The 24,655-nt window shown below is 25.8% G+C and overlaps 1 protein-coding gene across 1 annotated transcript in view; it reads left to right on the forward strand.

The window, feature by feature from the left end:
• Positions 1–220: 220 nt before the first annotated feature.
• LOC112600942 (lachesin-like) overlaps positions 221–24,655 on the forward strand; it is a 33,359-nt gene continuing 8,924 nt past the window's right edge. The window contains exons 1-3 of the mRNA XM_025348300.1: positions 221–287; positions 11,441–11,553; positions 22,466–22,673. Coding sequence (XP_025204085.1) covers positions 221–287; positions 11,441–11,553; positions 22,466–22,673 — 388 coding nt within the window. The remainder of the gene's footprint in view (positions 288–11,440; positions 11,554–22,465; positions 22,674–24,655) is intronic.

Consider the following 24,655-nt stretch of genomic DNA (forward strand, 5'->3'; position numbering starts at 1 on the left):
ACACGTGACGACCGTGGTACCTAACTATCAACGCGCTAGACGTTTGACTGGATATCATAATATGGTGACGGACAACGCCGACAACGTCACCGGCCGTTGATAGTACCGCTACGGCCACCGCCGACGCACGCCACAGTTTTCCGAGCACACAAACCAGAGGTGCCCACGGACAGACCGCGTGCGACCGTTACGACTGCACAGTGCCGTCGCCGCCACCGTCATGACAGCAGTATCGTCTACGTACTTTTGGTCAATGCTCGTTTTCGCGATGGTCCACAACACCAAAGGTGGGTGTCAAATTTAATCCGTTCACAGCACAAAACAATAATATGTATAGAGTATTGTATGCGATTGCGTTTTAACATAAACCGTCCGTTCATAACATTTTAATTTAACGAATTTAATCAAACGCATGCACGACACTAACGTTTAGGTATATTAGGTATACCAATACACGACCATTACAGCTAGTTAGTAAACATTTTGTGTATTTGAATACTGTTTATTCGGTATTCAAAAATACTTTGATTTAGTACTAATGAAAATTATTTTCTAATATCGCGTAAACGCGTGTTGTATTAAATTTAAAACTATTTTCAAAACACTGATAAAATTTCCAACTAAATTTCGAAGGAATACATAAAATATCACTATTTATAAAGTATTTTTAAATACCTATCCCAAATTCGCATGTTTTTGAAAAGTATATGTATTCATGTTTAAATAAATTTAGAAAAAACATAGTATATGTATTTCGAATGATTATTATATTTATATAATAATTTTTTTCATGACATGTGTATTGGATATAAAATTATAATATATCATTAATATCCTTGCGTTGTTAGGACGAAAATGTATTATGCTATAATGTGTTATGCTATTTTGCAGTACATACATTTTACGAAATTATGTTATGGTAAACTTGTGTAAAACCACAGGATGTTTTGCAAAATGCACATAATATGTACGACTAGATTACATAATATTATATAATATATATGCTATTATTACTGATGTTTAGATGTAAGATATAGTTTAGTCTGAATAGTCCCATATAAGTTAGAAAATCGTGGTTTTTATTAAAGTAACCTGAAATCATATAGATCGATATTTAACATTTGTGCTAATCGTTAATATCTTATAACTATATTTTCTATAGTAGTGGAAATTAATGCCACTTTTTTAAAATGATTATCATATCAATATCAAACTTTAGAGTTCTAATTATTAATGTACATTCTAATGTGACAGTGATCAATAGCATTCATAAAATAATTTTGAGTAGTGCTCCGTAGTATAATAAATATGTTTCTAGGACGTTTAGTAATTATTTTTTCATTAAATTTAATAGACTATAATATATGGTCTTATTGTTTAAAACATAAATACCAAACTTCAAACTATATTAAAACTTAAAATAAACTTAAGTGTAAATGTTATGAAATTAAATTAATATTTATATACAATATTGATAGGAAATAAATAAAAAAAAAAAAACCAATAACGGTGTATTAAAATTTTGAAACATATAATCAATTTAAACTTAAATTTTAGAGATAACTGTAAAAATTAATTAGTATTACGCAAGTTCAATTTATAGTCTATTGAAAAATTATATGAAAGTTTTAAAAACATTTTTATTATATACCATATACATTTTCTATACTCAAATATTATATCATATAATATGGTATATGCATTATATAAACTTAAAATAAACTATTGTTTTACTTGATGTTACACAATAATTTCTTGTTAGTTTAGTAGATATATAAATAAAATTGACATACATTTTCCTATAGAAGAGATTTTATAATGTAGGATTTGTAATAAAAATAATACTAGGAAAATCCTATAATTCTTCAAATAGTAAAATCCTATTAATTTTGTATCTATTTAACATAATACTACGTAGATATAACTTAAAAATTGATACTCAAAGTTTTGAATGTTTTGATCATTGTATTTATGAGTTGAAGAGAATAAGATGTTAGTTTTATAAGACGAACATAACTTTTCTGTTTCAATCAACATTAACGTGATATTAATTTGAGTTGTGTGTCACAACATATATCATGTATAATAAATAAATAAAGTTACCTAACTCTTGAAAATATAAAATAATGAACATACCAGGTAAATCTCTCTCGACGGTTGACTACTTAGTTTGATAGAAAGCAGAAAGAAAACTATAATAAACAGTAATAAAAATTTAGTGAAAAAAGTTTCATATAAAACTTTTTTGTATTTAAAATTATGTATATATTATAACCTAAGTTAAAAAATCCATAAATAAATATTTGAATATTTTTTTATTTGAACATATTTTTATAAAATATTTTATTTAATTATGTAATTCAATACCATTTAATAGAATACTCATGTCTAATGTACATAGTGATTTTGTACTTCTTTATAAAATAATATGTTCAATGTAGTTTATTTTTAAGTTAAAGATAAAACGTAGAAAATAATAATTTACTCCATCCCGTAGATTTAGATGTCTTAATTCATAATAATCAATATTAATAGTACTGAGTACATACGTTATAAATATGTATTCCTTGTTTTATACTGATAATTGATAAAAACGTATATACTATATCAATTTCAAATAATTAGATTCATTCTTATATTAAATTTTTTTTTTTTAACGCAAAATACTGTATTTTATTAATTTGGTATGATAAAAATATTTATTTTCTAATTTAAAATTTTCAATAATGAATATATTAAATTAATACTAAATTTTAATTTTCTTATTGTAAAAACATCACTTATACTTTTATACCATCAAAATTTGTATTTAATTCCTAACGTTATAATAATGTAAGAAGATTTTTAAAATTTCAATGCAATACATTGATTTTGACTTTATATAAAATAATATTCGTATGTACAATGTAAGTACGAATAAATCATAAAATAGAAATATGTGTACGAATTAAATTATCTTGATAATAATTCAATTTATAATATTACACGTATTGAAAATAGAATAATATAAAATTTGTTTTTGATAAAATAATCATTAAATGACAAATAACTTGGCCAAAAATTATTTTTTGAATTTTTGACATTTTTCTACAACATCTACCATGTTTTTATTCAAGAAATATTTTCAAAAATGTTTTATGGAAAGATGCATTTACAATATAAATTTTATATCTATACATATAATGCAGTTGATGACTTGATTATTTTCAATTTTATTTCAACATTATTTTTTTTTTTTAATCAAATACATGGAAATGTAATTTTTTTATTTAAAATATTACTCCAGAGTAACTCTTATTGAGCACTTTTGAATAAACCTTATTCATGAGTTCACAACAAAGAACATATATAAATTCGATATTCGATGTGAAATGAAATACTTAATATAAAAATGACTTATAGAGTATTTTCTTTAAATTGTATAATTATTCTTTTACTCAAATAATTAATTATTTGTATAACTACAAAGTAATAATAATTATTATAATACTTTCAATATTATTTTAATTGCACGCATTAAATAAAATACTACAAATATTAATTAATTAATTAAAGACAAACTTATCTTTGTAGAATATAATTTACGTCCTTATGTATAGTATAATCTATTTAGATATGTAAAAACTAGGAATTTGATTGTATATATAATATATTATATATAGCGTTTTTATAAATTCTTATGATCTTTCTCCTATATTGTTCCTTCAAATCGAATATATATGTTCATGATTGTACGATATACAAATCACACCAACGGAAGCTTTGATTATTTGTCCGACATAATAAAAAAAACATATAATAATAATAAAACCCAAACTCTGACTGTGGTCTATATATATATTCGTATAACACTATAACGCATAACTATCAAAGAAATTGAAATAAGTGCTGACAAGTTTCATTCATTCCAATTTTATGTCACATAAAACTTACTAGATTTTTTTCAATTGAATAACATAAAATGTTAAAATTTGTATTGTATCAATCAATTTATTTCAACAAACTATTAGAAAGTAAATATCTATATTTTATTTTATTTAAGTATGTATAAGAACCGTAATAACACCGAAAACATCATTCTGATATAAACGTAAGATTGATAACGCAATATTATATAGGTACATTATTTTTTTTATTATTTAGTTAATTTACCATCTCAGCATATTAAGTGTTATAAATTTACAATAAATACATTGTATTCAATACAAATTAACATAAACATTTATTTATTAGTTGTCTTGTTAATCATCTAAAAAAATGTCTTGGTAGAATAAGTAGTCTTAGCCTAGGTTTAGATGTATTTGGAGAATTCTCATGGTTTTATTTAGGTTATTTTAAAAATGTTTGTATTGGTTAATTATCCATATTGATTTGTAGATCAATCCTGCGTCATTGTGTAGTTATTTATTTCATATGAACCAAGAAAGCTCGAGTGCTATTTTCAGAAATTTTTTGGTTCTTGTTTGGCATACGGCAACCAATTCTGAGCACTATACTGAGTATACGTAAGTTAGCTTTAGAGAAAATTTTATTTGCAGGGTTGAGTTTTGTTTTAATAAAAGTATGGTATTTTTATCTTAGCGTTTTTTTTTTTGTTTTTTTTTTTTATTATTAGTTTATTAAGTCAGGTTTTATCTTCGATTATTTCTCTAGTCATCCTTGTTGTTCTATTGAATTTTTTTGATTCTTAATTTGATCCAATGTTGGATTTATATATTACCTCAAGTTATTAAAATATTAGATAAATACGTATATTTTCACTTTTCATGTAATTTATAGTTTTTTTTTTTATTCGTCAAACCATTATTTAATGGTTATATTTTTCATTTTATGTATTTTACATTCAATATTCTTTTAACTTTACAATTATTATATGAAATTTAAAAGTTTTGGATGGATCAGATACTCATAGTTAAAATCAATATTAAAAAAAGCTAATATTAAAATATTTTGATATTTAATGTTTACATGTATAAAAGACTCAAGTATACACATGTGTTTATAATTTTCTTAAGTTTAACTTAAAGTTTAACTTTGTAAAGATTTCGAAAACAAAGTACTTAAATTACAAGTAATTAAAAACTGTATAGAAGTTCTTGAGATAAATCAATATAAATGATAAGAATAATAATATCAACGCTTCGCACAACTAAATTTTGCAAGAATTATCATTATTGTTATTCAATTTAGGGTAAAGAACTCCTATAAATATTTGCATTTTGTAAGTTACTAATTCATTTCATGGTGTAACAACGTCAAATATTAAATTTTAATTTACATATTTTTACATATTTCAACGTTTTTGATTTCGAAAAGATGAAAGCTCAGTTACATTATTTTTTTAATCCCTTTTTCATATTAACAAATATTGTATGATCTCTGAAGATAACAAACACTAAAAAACAAATTTTTCTTGCATTTCAAGACTGATAATATACATCGAATTTACATTAAATTTAAATTTAAATATTTTTCAAGTAGGTAATTTATTAGTTTTTCGATTTTTAAATTCGAATATTTACAGAGCCATAAGATGTTAAGATATTTTCATTATCTCTGTATCTCAATTAGTCCTAATTTTACTGTTCTTTGTAAATATTTGTTAAGATATAATCTCAATTCTCAATTAAGCTCTAATTTAGCTAATTGTACAAATGAACAATATTCTGATTCCGATTAAATGTGATAACGTCACAAAAGTTTGCTTAATTATACACTGATGGAACAATGTTTTACTTAAGTACAACCTAAAGGAGGTATGCAATATAAAATATTTTTGTTTACATTAAGTCTATTTGTAATATGTATAAAAAATAAATAAATAAATACAAATACAAATCGAAAACATATCTAATAACTAAACGGTTTAAATACATAATAAGTATTAATAATACATTTTAACTTTGATTGGTTTTAATTTTTGAAGAAATGACAAGCTAAAATGACTATAACTGATTTAACTAATCATAACTTTATAGATACGATATGTAATTATTAATTAATTTTATATAGAAGACATTAAAAATAATAAAAATCATTTATAATGATATATATATATTATATTATAATAATTTGCTTAAAATATATTTACAATTTACTATCCAAGTGGTAAAAGAAAATTAGTAGGTGTGCATAGGTATTATGTCTTTTTGAAAGATTACATGCTCATGTCAACGTCACAAATTGAAATTATGTTAAAATTAATGATAGTGAACGTTTGAATAAGCAATTTATTTTGACAATATCTTAACTCCGATTACCATAAGGTGCAAAATTACATGGATGATATTTCTAAAGAACGTCGTAAAATTTGCTATTTAAAGGACATATTAATATATTGTGTATAAAATATAATATAATAATAATATTTGTGTGTATAGGTGTATACACGAAACCGCTTTGGAAAAATCGTGAATTGCGACACACTCGCCTTTTAATACCGTGGACAAAATTATCAAGAAGTTAGTGTATTATAGTATTATAATAATAACGTTTCATTAATAAGGGTAACAAGGTATACCTACGTATACAATGTTATAAATTGTGTTGAAAGCTTAATATCGTTTAACTAATCAATCATTTGACCTCTCGACGAAGTCGATATAATATTATAGACCCTACATATAGCCCTACCATAGCATTGGCTTTTAAGTGCCAAAAACCCGTCATTAAAATACACATTTCTTACGTCGGTCTGAATTTCTAATATACATATTTTTTCTTTTGCCTGTTTTTTTCCGTGAGAGGGTAGTCCAGGCCACTTTGGCCACTAAATTACACGTTTCGAAGTCATGCGAACACCGACGCGTTATTGCGGGGTTACGCTACCGACGGCTTGAAAACGGCTATAAAGGTGAAAACTGTAATATTTTCCTTTTTGTTTCTTAACTTTTCGTGGACGTGTCGGACGATTGTTTGGACGAATCGATAACTTCGTATAATAATAATAATTATAATGCTCGCCATGGGACGCAGTATAATATACGATGGATCGAGCTAGCATTTGTATATACCTATAAGAGTGGATATACAAATCGTAATCGCGTCTACTATATTATATACCGTTACATCTGTTTAATTTTTATTCAACCAGCATGAAAACATAAATTAGGAAGTATATTATACTTCTCTTTCTATGTATATATATATAGTATCTTGTATAACAAAAATAATTAATAAGTGTCAATAATATATAATAATATAGTCTCTATCGAGCGGCAACGGACAGGTAGATATAACTTTCTTTCTTATTATAATTAAGACGTCCGATTTTACGTTCTACCGTCCGGGATACCAATATAATATAATATATTATTATTTATGTACATTATAAATCAACGCGGACCGTGTCCTATGCTGATAAGACCCAATGAAAGTGTGAAAGGGACGACTCTATTTGGCGTGTTTATATATATATATATGTAATATGTTTGCGTATATATAACCTACATGTGCGTGACTTATTGTTATCAATCGTCGCGTTACGCAACGGTTATTGATGTGATATTCGTCCCCCGCCACTGCCGCCGCTACGGCCAAGTGGCCGTTATTATTGTTGCTTCTCTCGGCTGAGTGAAATTAAAACATCACTAATATAGTGACGGTACGTAGTGGTAACAATATATATATATATAATATATATATATATATTAGTGGATATATACTTGGTACTTATACCTATATGCACTCGCGTTTTTCATGATGTACTTCGTCGTTCGTCTTCGTCGTCCGATTTATTGCAGGTATACAGGGTATATCGCGTTTAAATATAGCCATAATAATTTATTTCACAATAGGGTTTTGTGTTATTGATAAAAATAAAATAAAAATAAGCTCTCATACGATTTGAAATATTTTTTTATTTATTTTTTTTTTTTTAATGTTTTAATTTTCTTTTCGGTAGCGGTGGCATTTTAAATTTTAGGGCGATTCATATTTTAAAAGTTAATTAAAAAAATTGTTACTTTAAAATTTTACTTCCAGAAAATGTTTTAGTAAACCTAAAGTTTTAGTATCGATAACATGGCTCAAGTCGATTCTCAAGTACACTATTTAAAACGAAAAAATAAAAACCCTTAAAGCTGTTTTCAAAATCCTAATCGCATCATTCGAACGATTGCGCATAATACGCATTGGCAATAATAGAACACGTCCAAAAATATTCCTATAAAACCTAAGTTCATTGTTTGTATAGAAAGAAACAAAAAAAATTATCACAATCAACGAAAATACCTACATTTTAAATCTCATAAATTCAAAAGACAAGACCCTTTTGTAAAAATGTTGAAGCATAAATATCCGGCAGTTATTATGTATATTGAATAAACAGTTTCCGACAAGCAGCGCGCATGCGTAAATGAGCAAAGAACTTAATAACTAATTTTTGGGGTATATGCTGTATAGAGTAACTATACGTCCGTTTAAATAAAATTGCCGTTTTTAAAGCATCATGTCCCCTTGTTCTACATGGAAAAAAAATATTTTTACTGATTTATTTTGAGTTATTATTGAAACAAAATTAAATAACTATAACTTATAAAAAACAGTTGTTTGTGTAACGATCATTGAATGACGACGACCAGGTGTCAGTAACATACGACAAGAATGAAACATGTACTTTATTGGTGTGTTGCATATTTGCACAGTGTAATACTACTAGTATAATCCCCGGAACAAGGGTGACATTTACCACATGTCCACATATGATAACAAGCAAACATTATCTCCAAAATAACATTAAAAATATAAAGACCACAACAATATTTAGAAGATTTTATACAGTTAAGATAAAATCGTTTATATTATTTTTTTAATTATATATATATATATCACATTATGTTCACCCTAATGTGCACCGCTTCCTATTTTTTTTTTAAATTTTATGATACACTTTTTGTTCCTTTCAAATTGATTTGGAGAATTAACACATAGCCATTTAAATGGATCACCCCGTACATTGTATGACGATTTATTATTACACTCGCGTATCTATTGTGTGTAGTAGCCAGTAGGTATATAATATGTGAAATAGTGAAACGCGGGTGACCAGCCGCCGCACGTGAACAGACAACGGCCGAATGGCGTGACTAGCTGAATTAAAATATCACGCCGGAGCGGACCCTGCCCCTTTTCCCTCAAAAAAAACCTCATGCAATACACAAGTTCAGTATTGTGCCGCCCGCTTGCGTATTTATTGTCGTATATACATACGTAAGTACATAAGTACAAGTATAAGTATACAATATATTATGTACTTGTACAAGTGCGGTGTACATGGGAATTTATTACGGGAAACCGTTGCACGCGAATCGCGCTTGGGCACACAATGCGCAGGGGGTCCGCCAAAAATCCTTAAAAGAAAAAAGTCCCAGCGAAGGTTCACACTGCGCCCTCGCCCAACAACCATCCGCTTTGTCATTTTCTAAAAAAAAAAAAGAAAGAAAAAATTGTTCCATTATCATTTTTATTTGTATTCATTCTTGCAACACAATAATATTAAAATATTAATTATAATAATAGCCTCGCTCTTAATTACAATTTCACTTAATCACATTACGCGCGCGCCGATGTGGAGGCGTCGTTTCCAAATCCATTGCATATGCAATTGGGTCACTGAACAATGCGGGCCCCGGCCCCCGGCCCCCGATGAATGGCATTTGTGGATGTGGGCACCTCGTTTGAATAAATTTATTGAACAACCCTATACCGATTTACAATGGTGACAACAATAATATTACATAAGACATAATTTAATTTCAGTGAGAAAGTAATTTTTTGAGGCAAGGAACTCAAAACTTAGCAGCGTGTATAGATCATAGATAATTATTAGTTAGTGACATAGGAAGATGAAAATCGATAGTAAAATGTTCACTATCAATAATAATGTATATTATGTACACTAAAGTAATAGATATTTATTTTTTGATTTTTAAAATCGTTCAGTTATAAATACTACACATAAATTGGTTCAAATATTCATAAAAATAATCTATATAAAATCTTAGCCAAATCGAATGAGATTAACTATAATAAGAATACTGAAGTTAACCAAGTTTGACAGGCTATAAATATATTAATATTCAATTATGTTTAACGCGATTTTCTTCTAACATTCTTCCATAAGTCTATTATTGTTTAATAAGATAATAAAGTATAAATACAACTTCTTATAATTATATTTGATTTTAATCATTTTTAATACATTCTAATTTATAAATTTTTGATAAACGCTTACTCATTACCTATACTCAAATAGTGTCATAATATATTACTATAACCTACAGCATATTGTATATAATATTAAAATGTTATATGGGGTAGATGTCAAAAAATTATTATGTCTCAAACGATATAATAGTTTATGCCACTAATGACAAATCTGAGACATGACATAACAGTATAATACCATTATAATATCATTGCTTCAACGCATTGTCCTAAAGGTAAATTTTTAATAAGCATATTATTATTATACGTATATGTATAATATATGTGAACATAATGATAAAATGGAACTGGAAATTGACGCGTCAGTCAAACATCTCAGGACGGAGACACACTAGGTTTTTTTTTCTCGTGTCAGACACACAATGATGACGGACCTCGAAAAATTTTCGAGATCTTAAGTCTTAAAAAAAGTGAGCCTACAAACTGCGCGCGCGTATGATGTTGTTAAATGATTTTTTTCCTTACCGTAGATACCTACGTCACACTCTTTTTTGTCCAAGTGTATATTATGTTGAACTTTTCAGAAATTTAAAGAGTGGGCATGAAGTTACTACGATTTACGAACTCACATGAAACATTTTTAATTATTATCATTTCGTTAAGTAAAAACTATTTATGTGTATGCAGTATATTATATTGTCGATATTTTTTTCAGTTATAGAGTGCGTATAGTAGGTAGTAGTGCCGATCCTATGGTTCAACTGTGACAAATATCATAAGTAATTTAAGTGGATAGATGGTTGGGTGTAAACACTTTGTGATTGAAGTTAGTAAAAGCTAAGCCTCAAACTATAAAGTCTCAAAAAAAATTCAAAAAATGTATGCTTATGATTAATTTTTAAAAGAGAGTTAAAGTTCAAAAGGATAATATTATCTAAAAATGTTTTGATTGTATGAACTTCTGATGGGTTGGTATGGATGGCAAATAAACTACTATGTAGAAATTTGTCGTATGTATTCAGATGATATCATCGACACTGGTAGTACGTACTACATAGATCAATTAATTAATAATCATGAGCATTGTTTAAGAATAATATATAGGTACTTAAGTTTTGGGGATAGACATCATATTTTTTTCAAAGTACCTATCTGGCTTACGCTCGCATCTCTGTCGAAATCACAGATATATAAGTACATTATGTATATCTGTAGTTGAAATACATCTAAACAGAAAATTATTAATGATTACAACTAATTATTGTATTTGCAGAAATACTATTCAGTGATACACCAAAATTCAGTGACCGGATGGATAATTTAACAGTAACTGTCGGTCGAGATGCAATCCTCGAGTGCGTCGTAGAATCACTGTCGACGTATAAGGTAAGTTTATAAAACATACAATATTATTATAACTGTTTTCAGTAATTAACACTTGAATAATATAAATATAAATTTAAAAAAAAAAAAGCCATAACAATTTATTTTTGATACAAAAGTAATTATTTTCATTATATATTTCAAAATGAATTTTATTTTTTTCCTAACACAAATCATTTTATTGATTAGGTATATTTTATTAACAGTTATTTGAAACATTACACTACGAATCCCTTAAGTCCATAAGTGGTTTAATTGATATTCGTTATACTCTATACCTAATTAATTTATATTGAGTTCATCTATAATATTTTTTAATGAAAATAAATTGGTTATTTAGCGGATCCGTATATTTTATGTATAAAAATCAAAATCAAATATACTTACGTTTCTTCTATATGTCACATATTAAATGTTATACGTTTGAAACTGTTGGACACATGTATCTGCAGTATTCAGTGTATGTGCAGTGAATGAGAATACTATCATACCACTGTACTGTCTGTACTACCGATTATCCGAAATTAAGCAAAAGCTAAAAACCATTTATATTAAGTTCATTGATTAATTAAATTTTATAAATTTTATAACATTTAAAACACATTCGTACAATGTATTATATTTTTATTTCAATCACATTTTACGTTTTTAATTTATCACATTGATTTCATTAACTGAACCCTTTAACTACTTTAATCGACTGATTTTTTTTTTTTTAATTTGTTAAAATTTCAACCTATACATTTGTTTTTATGTAAACAGTTTGTAAATATTCGCCTATCATACTCAATAATTTTTATTTTTATTAATTTAATATAATATAGTTTAATAGTTACATAATTTTTTTAACATTTTATTGTGCCAATACTTTTGATTTTCAATGTTTATTTTTGTATAAACATAATATGAGTACACTTTTAATTCATAATATATATCTATTCGACATCTTATTTGGTGTAGGTTAATTATGCATGTAACAAAACGTGAAATTTTTAGAAAAGGTAATTTATATTTATAAAATTAGGATATTTTCAATTCTTAAAATTAAAAAAAAAATGTTCAGAAACTATAAGTTAAAATGTTAGTATAACTACACAATTGATAAAAATACATACTGAATATAACTTATCTTATATAATATATTATTATATGACTATAGAGCTTTAAAATTTTAAAATGTATATACAATTTTTTATTTACATTCTTACAAAACAGATTTAAATCAAATATTTATTTTTTTTTTATCGTAAACTTGTATATTTTTAAATTTAATGTTCTTGAGTAGAATAATTTAGGCAGGGAAAATATTGATAGACAAAATATTTAGTGTTAAACCAATATAGTTTACAATATATAGGTAACATACTATAATCTAAATCATTGAATAATAAGTAGTGTTAATGGTTTGTTAGTGATTAGTAACATACGGTTACAGTTTAGAATTTCACTTCTTTAATGTAAAATGCCTATAAATAATAAAGCTTTGGTTCAATAATCAATAATTCTTCATCAAAGTATACTACCCTAAAATATTAAATTAAAAAATATTAGTTTATTTTTTAAGCAATGGATAACCCATAAAAAAATATTAAAACTTTTATTAACAAGTAGTGTATACGAGTACCTATTATAATATACCTACTTTAAATTATACGTGCATTATTATGCAAAAACTCCAAAACCACAAATATTTACTTATAAAATATATATAATACATATCAATAAATATTTTTTCATAGAAATGTATTTTTTAATATTATAACTTGACGTATATAATATTAATATAAGAGCTAATTGTCGTAACACACATTTAAACTATAATTTATATACGTGAATTCAACTTTATTTTCCCTATCTCCTTAAGAGATTAAGGAATTATTACAGAGTATTTAGTAAAAAAAATTGTCATTACCGTTATCTATAAAAGTACTCGTCAGTCGTCAATTTCAAACAGTTTAATTATTGCACTGTAGTAACCTAGAACATAATAATGTTCTCTAGAAAAAAATATATAGAGAAAAAAATTACACTTAATGTTCTTTTGGCAGTCAATAGCATTAGTTGAAAGAAACAGATTACTTTTGGTGTTAATGTATACGTGTTTATTATAGTTTATTATACTAATATAAACTGTAAGACAAATAATGTTAAATTTTATTTTTTTATAAAGATATATTTTTTATAAAAGCAAAGGTGACTGATCATTACCTATATTTTATATATTGTATGTTTTTTTTTTTTTTTTTGTACATACAAAACATATTGAAGCATATGTTAAACAATCTTAGCTTAACTATTTTAAACATGATATTTATTATTATAATTTATAAATTTCAGTTAAAAACTAACAAATATTATAAACTGAAAAAAATGTATAATATTTAAATATGCATATATTATGCATAAAAAGCTAAACTATTTAATAATAAATATGACGCAGAAATTTAAAGCCATAAAATATTTTAATATTATATAAATAAATATTATAATTTATAAACAACGCAATCATTACAGCTAACATATTTTGAACTGTAAAATATATTGTTTTACATTAAGGTTGAATTTGTAGGTAGGTGTATAAAAATATGCGGGTTCTATGTATTTATAGTTCTCTACGAAGTTTTTATTTCCAAAAAAAGGGTTATTCAAGCGTTATGATTAGGTTAATCTTAGATATTCATAAATTATGTTTACACTATCTGCATATGCGTGTAAAAAGTTAAATAACACAATAAATTAGTTTACTTAGTGACTATAAAAGTTGTTTAAAGCTAGAAAATCAAAACATGTAATTACATAAATTGCATTTTAATTAAACAATTATAATTACTCAGCTCTTTGAAATGTTTAATTCAATACCTAGTTAACTCATATTCAAAATGAAAATATATAACTTGTTTTGTATGTATACGTATTTCAGTATTTGGTTTATCAACACACCTTCTTTTATTAGTTATAATATAAATAAAAATATTTAACCGATGCCTATCACTTAAAATTGGCTTTTGAAAAAATCTTGATGGTCTTGACTTTAGGTTATTTAATATAAATAATAAATACATATCATAATAATATAATGATCACTTAGTATACTGACTCATTAACTCACTCATTTCATTTTCAATACTTATACGGATATTATTATTTTGTAACACTATAATAATATATTAAATAATGCAATTTCTTAAATTTTTGTCTTTAAACTATAAATCTATTTGATTCATTCAGCTGCTCAAAGGTGTATTATTTTGTTTTATTTAATACTTAAAACTCGTTGAATTCTACGGTACATGTACATGGTTTTAAGTTTTGGTGGATGGTTCTAACTTCGTATAAAACTCAACTATATATAATTGTAAATTACCTCACGTGAACCCGTTGTTAGATGTTAAAGTTTGTCTATCCCTTGGGACGATCATTAAAAAAAAACTGCTTTTATTTCCTCACATACTTTGATTCAGTTAAAGAGGTAATTAGAAAATCAATTGTATCTTTACATTATGCATTTTTATTTTATTGACATTAATGAGATAAATTAATCTGCGTAGGTATAGCTAAAGACATTAACTTAGAAAAAAATTGTGAATCTAATTAACGGGTAAGCATGTATAGTATTCATAGTGTCACGATATTATAATGAAGCAATTTCGTAAATTAATTTATTAACTAAAAATAGTTTTTTTTATAAATATTATTTTAATAGTCAATTGTTATATTAAATTATTGTTTTTATTAGTTTAAACCAGCACTAATAAGTATATTATCTTTAATAAAATAATTTTTTTTGAATAGTTTATAACATATTCTTAGACTCACTGAAGTAAAGATTGTCTTATCTGTTTATCTAAAAGATTTTTCTTTTTCTTTTATTTTATTAGTGAAAAATATTTCACCGGAAATTCCAAACTTTCAAGTGGGTAATAATGGAAATAGTCTTTGTATTGATTTTATCAATATCGATAATTTTAGAAGGACAATTTTAGATTCCTTAGTGTAAAGAAAAAACTGCAAATACTATTGAAATAATGTAAGCATATGCATTGTGTGACCTTCACTTCACTCAGGTCTCAGAACCATTTTACGAGTACCAACGATGATTTATCATTGTTTTCAAATTCATAATAATAATACACCACTAGTCTGCGCTGAGGTCAATGAAGCGTGACGAGTGACCATTACTCGGATGAGGTTATGTATACTTTCCGGCTATTTTATTCTAAAATTCTATAGTTAAACATATTTTCTTATCCAAATAATATCACAAATTATTAAGCTATTTAATACAGCAAAATAAATATTTAAAGTAAATATTAATATAAATCAATTTTTTAGTTTAATACTCAAAAATTGTGTAAAACATTATCTAAATCTAAGACAAAAGAAAGAGTATTATTATCAAATATGTTATTATCTATAATTTACTGATTACAAATTTATTAATTTTATTAAGATAGTAGTATAGTACTTTATTAGTTATATTCTAATAGCTTATACAAAAGAACATTAATGTTTTGTCTTCTGTCTGGAGTTCATAAAAACAAAATGTGTCCTTTTTTCATTCTCAAAGTTGTTTGTTTTATGTTGCTTTTCAAAAAGCTAAAAAGTAAACTAAAAATGATGTAGAAAACAAAAAATTAAAGGATTAAACTTTGTGTTTCTATTGTACACGAAAAATCTTTATATAAGTTCATCAGATGAAAATGTGTGTTGTGTTTAAGTCCAAAAATAAATACATCACATTGATGTCCGTGGATTATATTAAAGTGCTATTTAGTTATGTCCTAATTATTAAAAAAATAAACGTGTGGGAAATCGTTGTTTTATTTTTCTCATAAACTGACTTATAAAATTATACCATATACACTATAATATGCTCAACTAAATATTATATGATTTTTTTTATTGCAGTATAATATACCTGTTATTTTGATTTTACAACTGCTAAAAAGTCGAAATGTAAATATCTACATAATAATTTTATAATAAATTAAATTACTATCATGTTTTCATCGTTTTTATTAAATTTTTAATATTTTACATCTCTAACTAAGTTAATGAACTTAAGTTAAAACATTGAATCTCATAAAAAAATCATTTTATTTGTACCCACCTGAAATTATATGAAAACAATGTAATTGTTACTTATTTTAACTAATTTTTCATTCTAAACATTGTTGTAAAAAACTTTATCTAATATCTAAGGTCAAACAATGAAGATCGTTAAACAAAGCTATAATTCATTTCATTACCACGTAAGTTTTTAGTACAGTATTTAATTATTTCCTGTAATAAAGACATTTGTATGAAAAAAATACTATAAATAAATAACTTTATGAAAAAAGAAACTCTGCATTTAGAAGGGTTTAATATGAATAGAATTACAAAGATACAAGAACACACAGCTCTGATTGACAAAATAGAACAATATATAAAATGAGAACAACGAAGTGTAAACATGTAGAGATCCAAATGTTAACATTGAATTAAATATTTGTATTTCAATAATAAATGAAAACAGGTCCATAGAGACCAAATATTATTAGTATGTATATAAACATAATACTCTGTAGTCTGTAGTATATACCAATGTATTGTTTGATTAGAAGGGTCAAAATTAATTTTTTTCACTGAAATAATTTGGAGCAACAATATGAATCTATTCAAAAAATTATTTTTTGGAAAAACCAGTATGATAAACATTATATTATTTAAATATATTTTTTATATAATATTGAATTTAATAACAATTGAGTTCTAAATTATTTTATCCATTTAATATTATATAATAAATATATCTAATTATAATTATTATATTTAAAGTCCAAAAGTTTACCCAAATAGTTATACTTAACTATTTAAAACATAATATGCTTAAATAAAAAATATAATACTTTTGGCATCCTTAATAACTAATAAGTAATATTTTACTATTCTGGGTTTTTTACTATGGTACGTATATTATACTATATATTGTGTTAAACAGTTAAATCAAGAATCTATGATGGTTGCAATATGAAAAAGATTCTGAACACAGTAATAAATTATTGACCACAGGTAATTTTATTTCAGCTAAAGAAAAAAATTAAACTTAAAATCTAATTTATTTTAAAAACTTTTAAAGCTTAAAAAGTTATTTGTATAACCTACAGTAAAAATTTAAATACTCAATTGACATTTTATTATTTTAATTCATAATCAAAATAATACCGTAAATATATTTTTAAGAAGTCCTGTTGGTTCTTTATTATAATTTTGATTGTTTTTTTCTCCTAGAATAAACAACAAAATCCTTGAAATCTTTTACATTTTATCTCCAACCTTCTTAATCAAATATCTATCAGTTATGCGTATTATTTTTACGAAAAAAAAACGTGAATAATCTCTTTAAGATTCGCAGTTTATACCTACAGGTTTTTTTTAAATTCTGAGCATTTCGAAATCATGAAAAAGTCCATTATATTCAAATATATCCCACGTTTGTGGTACCTACAAGTTTTTATTTCTTATATTAGTACCCATAATATTACGTCTTTAAATTAATTTTATTGCTCCAAAAAGTGTTATTCGAAAAAACCACATATTATTGCAAATAACCAGTAGGATAACTTTTTCATTTCCACGGAGAATCTAAAACTAATCCATTCAATAGGTATTTTGTGTTTATTTGTTCTTTTATAGCATATATAGCATATACCTACTCTTATTGTTAATTAAATTAAAAATAAACAAACGAATAATAAACAATAATATTCAATAAAGTATACGAATAATAAATTATTTAAATTAAATTTTATTATATTATATAGGTACTTTTGTTTTTTGATATTTATTCTATTTTTATGGTCTCAACCTTGTGCATGAAAATACTTTACTGGTTAAATATTAGGTACTATATACACATAGAAAGGTAAATTTTCAATTCATCCAAGTCAAATAATAACAGTTTAAATTCAATTACAATGTGGGACATGTAGGTATACCTCTTGAATATGTATCCCGAAATGGCTATTAAGCATCATTACAATCGTTGTATACTTTACTACTAAACAGAAGTCTAAAAACATATGAAAATATTTTCTTCATACTTTTTGGATAAAAATGACAAAATATTAAAAAATAAATATACTTTAGGTATATGAAAATTAAAAATCTTGTTAAAAAAAAAATGTATAGCCATTTGGAAAAATGTTTATCATCATTCTATCTTATAAACATAGGTATTCTTTTAAATAAGTAGAATGCTGGTATTATTTTTCTACTTAGATTCCGCTAACTATCCTTGGTCAGGTATATTACTCGTATACTTTTTCGTCATTTCAAAACAAATTATATGTTTAAGCAATATTCTCTCGTTTTTCTTGATTCGATTAATGGCACATTCCGGCTTTTGTGTCGTCATATTGGTGCGAAAAATGACGTAGGTATAAGAATATTAAGGACTACGCATAAACACCACCCCAGCCAGAGCAATTAGCGCCCGTCGCAATCTCAAGTAAGTCCGCCTTATCGCCATTGTTCGACGCCTCGTTGTGACATTTTGGATGGAGAAAATGTCAATCGAACTGCAGCAAATGCCACTGCCTAGGTTATTATTCCATTATGATGTAGGTTTCCCCCCCTCCCTTACTTTATTATTATATATAATTATTAAATTATTATCGTATATCCATAACACGTTAACTGACCATCATTATTATACACACGATTTCGGTTCTATCGGATTTCACTAAATCACATCACTTCGAGCATTGTTGTCGCAGTTATTCGTGTATAAATCCTGCAGGAGACGCGCACGAATAGGTCTGTATATTTTATAATATTATTATTATTCCATTTTACGGGGGTCTGTATGTCGGTTGTTTTTTGTTCTTTTTCCGTGCATATTTTTTCGGGTGGAAGAAGTGAAGAGTTTGTGGAAAATAATAATAGGGGATACGGCTATGATATCCACGCAAACCACTATCTATTGTACTCGCGGGACTCTGACGTAGGGGTACATATATAAATTCTAGCACGCCTAATTACCCGAGTGACCTACCGTGTTGTTTCCCAAAAATTATTAAGATCTTTAATTTTAAAATTTTCAGTTCCCCAGTGTCGTCGCCATACACTACTTATATAATAATAATTTATAGTATGAAAGACACACTGCTATGATACTTATTATAAAAGATTGCACTTTTTTTTTTTTTTTTTTTTTGACAATTTCTATCGTTACCTATGCGTATCATATGAGTTAAATGTATGATAAAATAGTGTATTCTAGAATTTTGTTGAATAAAATATCGAATCAAAAATATTATTTTTTGGTCGATTTACCTACAATTATAAATAAGTACTTTGCATCAAAACAACTTAAAACTAAAATGTTTTGAACGTTTTCGTTGTCTACGCAGTGATAATTCTAAGCGCTCTAACTATTAAAAGTATCCCTTAAAAATTATAAAAAATATACTATTACAAATGTGTTGTTACTGTTTAAAAACTTACATCATTTAATTGATTTTGTTATTTATTTCTTCCGTTCTTCAATTAGATAATGAATTCTACTATGTTCATTTTAATTTATTTAAAAATCGTTTTGTACTTATACGTAGATCGAAAAATATTTTAAATTGTACATAACATCCAACAGGTTAAAAGACGACAAAAATTTAATTTTACTAAGTGATCTTGAATTATCGAAAACAATTTGAATTCTTTGACTAAAAGAAAATTTAAAAATAAAAAGGATCGTGTGTAATGGTAACATACCTATATAAAGTATATATTAGTAAATATGGTACATATAAATGTGCTACCTGTATTTTAATTCTAAAAACTTCAAACTTCAATATACTTTCTATGCGTTTTTGACATCTGACATGAAAATGATAAACGATAAATAACGTATTTCTCTACAGAGATAAATAATAAATCAGTAATCAAATTTAATACTTACCGGCATGTGCATTGGACGATCACGATGCATATACACGAATGCACGATATATTATACTCATAACCATTTACGACTTACGTAAGAGGTTCAGGTACTCAGTGGTATCTGTAAATTGGAATCGTAAATAAAAATGTGTAAAATGGCGTAGGTATGTAAAATTACACTGAGTCGATATTTGTGGGATTTTTTTTTTTTTTTTTTTGTTTTTGAGTTGTAAATAATTTTTCTCGACACAATTATAATTTATTATCGATAATACAATCATGTGTACTGAGTGTACACAACATATAATATAAGAAGAGTGGCATAGGTGCTAGTCGACAGAGCGTAAACATTTACTTCTTGAAAAACATCTCTACAATCGCTATAATATTAAGTGTATGTTTGCTATAAGCAGAAATTTTCCATAATTTTAGAGGGGTCATATTTAAAAATACTTTATTGCATATCAAAACCGCTCTCTGAAGTTTAAAATATAATGTCACCCTAAACACCATGCAAAATCTAAGCGTGATTTATTTTAGACATACTATACTATGCATTAACTCATATGTATACTTGAATTTTAATATTAAATAATGTATAAAAATAAGACATTTAGTAAAAACTCTTAACAATGAAACTAAAATATATTTATTTTAAAATATTATATCATTTTTTTTTTTTTATTGTTTGCAAATGATTCCAGTATATGCCAGTATGTCTACGCATTGAAACTAGATTAAACTTATATCATTTAAATATACTAATACATTAATACTATAATATTTATTACGCCATGCCGCTGTGGTCTATAGAGAAGTATGAACTTTGGTAATGGAATCAGAAAATATATCACATCCGATTTTTTTTCTAAAATTGTAAATTTTTTTATTCGCGTTCCAACAATATTTGAATTGAAAGTTAATATACATATTTTACTCATATTATTTATTTTTTATTGTGGTAACCTGCAGTGAACAATTATTTGAGGAGGCTAATTTTTCTATTTGTACGTATTGAATGGGCTTAGCCCCCTCAAACTCTCCCAATTTCCACCTACTATAGTTATATAACTGTAATATGGAATCTGTTGCAATGATAGTTATGTCAATTATTGAAATTCAATACTAATTATAATTGTTATACTTGCTATGCGTCGTATACGAGACATTTTGCGTGTAATATAATAATTATTTCATGTTTTAATAGCTATTGAATGTTTATATACCCTGCGGCACCGCGTATAGGTGTATACATATACGGTTTACTCTGTAACGTGTATTTATACTTATTATACCTAATAATTGTACTATATTCGTATACATTTATACTCCGCGTATTATATATATTGATGTAAATGTGATCGTAGCCATTGTATGAGTAGCAATACTTATAAAATGAACGTTTTGCACGCAAACAATTGGTCCCGTAGACCAAATACATATTATAATAATATGTTCCCAAGTATTATACACGTGTTCGGACGCATATTGGCGATGCAGACTTTGGAAACTTAGCTACTCAAAAATAGTTGTAAACATATTGAATCGAAAATATTTTTACTGCCATACTAAACGTTAAGAATAATATTTTTTTAATTATATAAATTAAAACCCTGAATGGGTTCGCTTTAACCAAAAAGAGAATTAAATTATTAATAAAATTGTACTTTTATAATATTTTAATCATTATTTATCATTAATTCACATTAAACTTTGCTATGATAATCATAATATTAATTCTTTAAAATGTTCTACTGAAATACCTATATTTACTAGTTTTTTTTAAATGTTTAATACGTAATATAAGTAATTTATAAGATAATATTTTTTGAAAAAAAGTTTTATGGAGGGAGAATAGAGTAAAATTTTTGAAAAATTCACCGTGGTTCAAGCCAGAGAAAGAAGCTCCCCAAACACTAAATTGTAATCGCTATTAACACTTAAATTTTTAGGTATTTACTATTACGATATTTATTTGGTTTTGCATATAGGTTGCCTGGCTTAGAGTGGACACACAGACGATACTGTCCATACAGACACTCGTGGTGACGAAAAACGACCGGATGGAGGTTACGCACACGGATCACAGGGTGTGGAGATTACACATCAGAAACGTACGACAAAGTGACCGTGGGTTTTATATGTGCCAGATAAACACGGATCCCATGAAGAATCAAATCGCATATCTTGATGTAGTTGGTAAGATTCATAAAATACGTTTTATGCTTAAAAACTGTTTTTTATTATTGTAATTATCATTATCAACACTTATAGACTTATAATATATTATAATATGATATTTATATACGTTTTTCATGATGATTTTTAAGTACAACTTATTATGTACATTAAACTTAAGTAATATATTATATTTTACTAAAAATTAAGACTCAAAGTTAAATTTTCAACTCTATATATATTCTCATATCAAATTTAATGTATCCTCCCCAAGCGACTCTGTCCATAAAGGATATTGGCAATTAGGACTGTAGAAGACTTGTAGTAGCATAAGTTAGTGTGAATTTTAGGGATCGAAAAAATTACTTAGAGCACATAAACATGCGTGGAACGTACATCTCCCAATCATATATTATAATTTACGGCCCATTTAAGTGGGTAGGTACCCATTAGTTATTACATATTATATATCCTTACAATAAAATTACAATATTAAAGAATTATAGGTTAACTTAAAAAAAACATATTTCTTACATTGATTATATTATCTAGTATTATTTTTATCGAATACCAATATTTACTTTTTATTTATTTTATATTTTGTGAATAGTGAAAAATAACAAGCTATTTATAAGCAGTATTTGAATATTGCGTGACATTTCTAAAGTTACATTTTTATATGGTATAAATATGATAAATTGTTATTTGTTTGACAATCACTATATATTTTATAAGTTATACTGTACAGGTCAAAATGTGAGAAATTCTTAAATCAAAAATAAACAATTAACAAATTATGATATTAAAATCTAATCTAAAATTTAATTGAGAACAAGGATAATAATTATTATTATCGCATTAATACAAAGCTGCGACGCTTGATATTTTTATTATTTCATGATTACCTAAGTTATTAAATCTTAAAACTCCAACTTAACATCATGTGCAATAGCTACTATAGATATTTACAAGCGTATAACGTCACATCATTATATTTCCATAGTTATGCATTTATAACTATACAGTTCCATGGAATTGTGAATATAATATGCACACCACATGACACATCAAGTATAATGTTATAGGTTAAGATTCTTACATTTGAAACCCAAAGTCATAACAAGAAACTCCTATACAGCCCAAAGGTAATTCCCAGGACCAATTAAATGCGTTAATTATTCTTGATTTATTTTTCTGTACTTCGTGATAGCAGGTGTTTTCCTACCTAGTTATTAACTGTTGAGTTTCGGATGTTATTTATTATTAATACGCAATTCTAATTATATTCGTACCTATATATTAACTGACCGCAATAAAAAAAAAAACAACTTCTAAAATTCCATTTAATTTATTAATCTTCTAAATAATGCGAATATACATAATATTATATATTATATATTAAAACACATAGCACATATATATTAGCAATATTATGTATTTAATAAAGTGTATGCTTACGTTTTATAATAGATCGTATTCGTAGACATATAATATTTAGAATCAATAATTATCTATAAGAGTATGGTTTAATTACCCGAAATTTTAGATTATTCTTATCAACGAATAAATAATCAAACATTTTTAAATTATGTTTTGCAGTAAATGTTAAGTTGCGTCCCGGTAAAAAGGTCCCCATAACACATAGTACGTAAGTTGCGGCCCGTGTTTCTGTCATATATACGTTAATTACGTCTTACGGAAAATCAGTTACTATTTTTACTACTATTGTACTACAACTGTAAAGACATATGAACACAATTTAGTAATTCACCGATAACTTTTTAATACGAATACACGAATAAGTTAGTGACTTTTTTCACATAAAATGATTTTAATGAATAGTGAATTATACAATACAATAAAAAGTGAATAAAATAAAACATTAAAATTTATTGGTGGTCATAAATTTTGTTTTCATAAGTTTTTTAAAATGATACTGAACGTTGGCGTTGCACCATCAAAACGATTAAGTGCTTTGCACAATTGAATAGTCTTAATTCTGT

The sequence above is a fragment of the Melanaphis sacchari genome, unplaced genomic scaffold (genome assembly GCF_002803265.2).
Source record: "Melanaphis sacchari strain LSU unplaced genomic scaffold, SCAv2.0 Contig73_pilon_pilon, whole genome shotgun sequence".
Classification (NCBI taxonomy): Eukaryota; Metazoa; Arthropoda; class Insecta; order Hemiptera; family Aphididae; genus Melanaphis; species Melanaphis sacchari.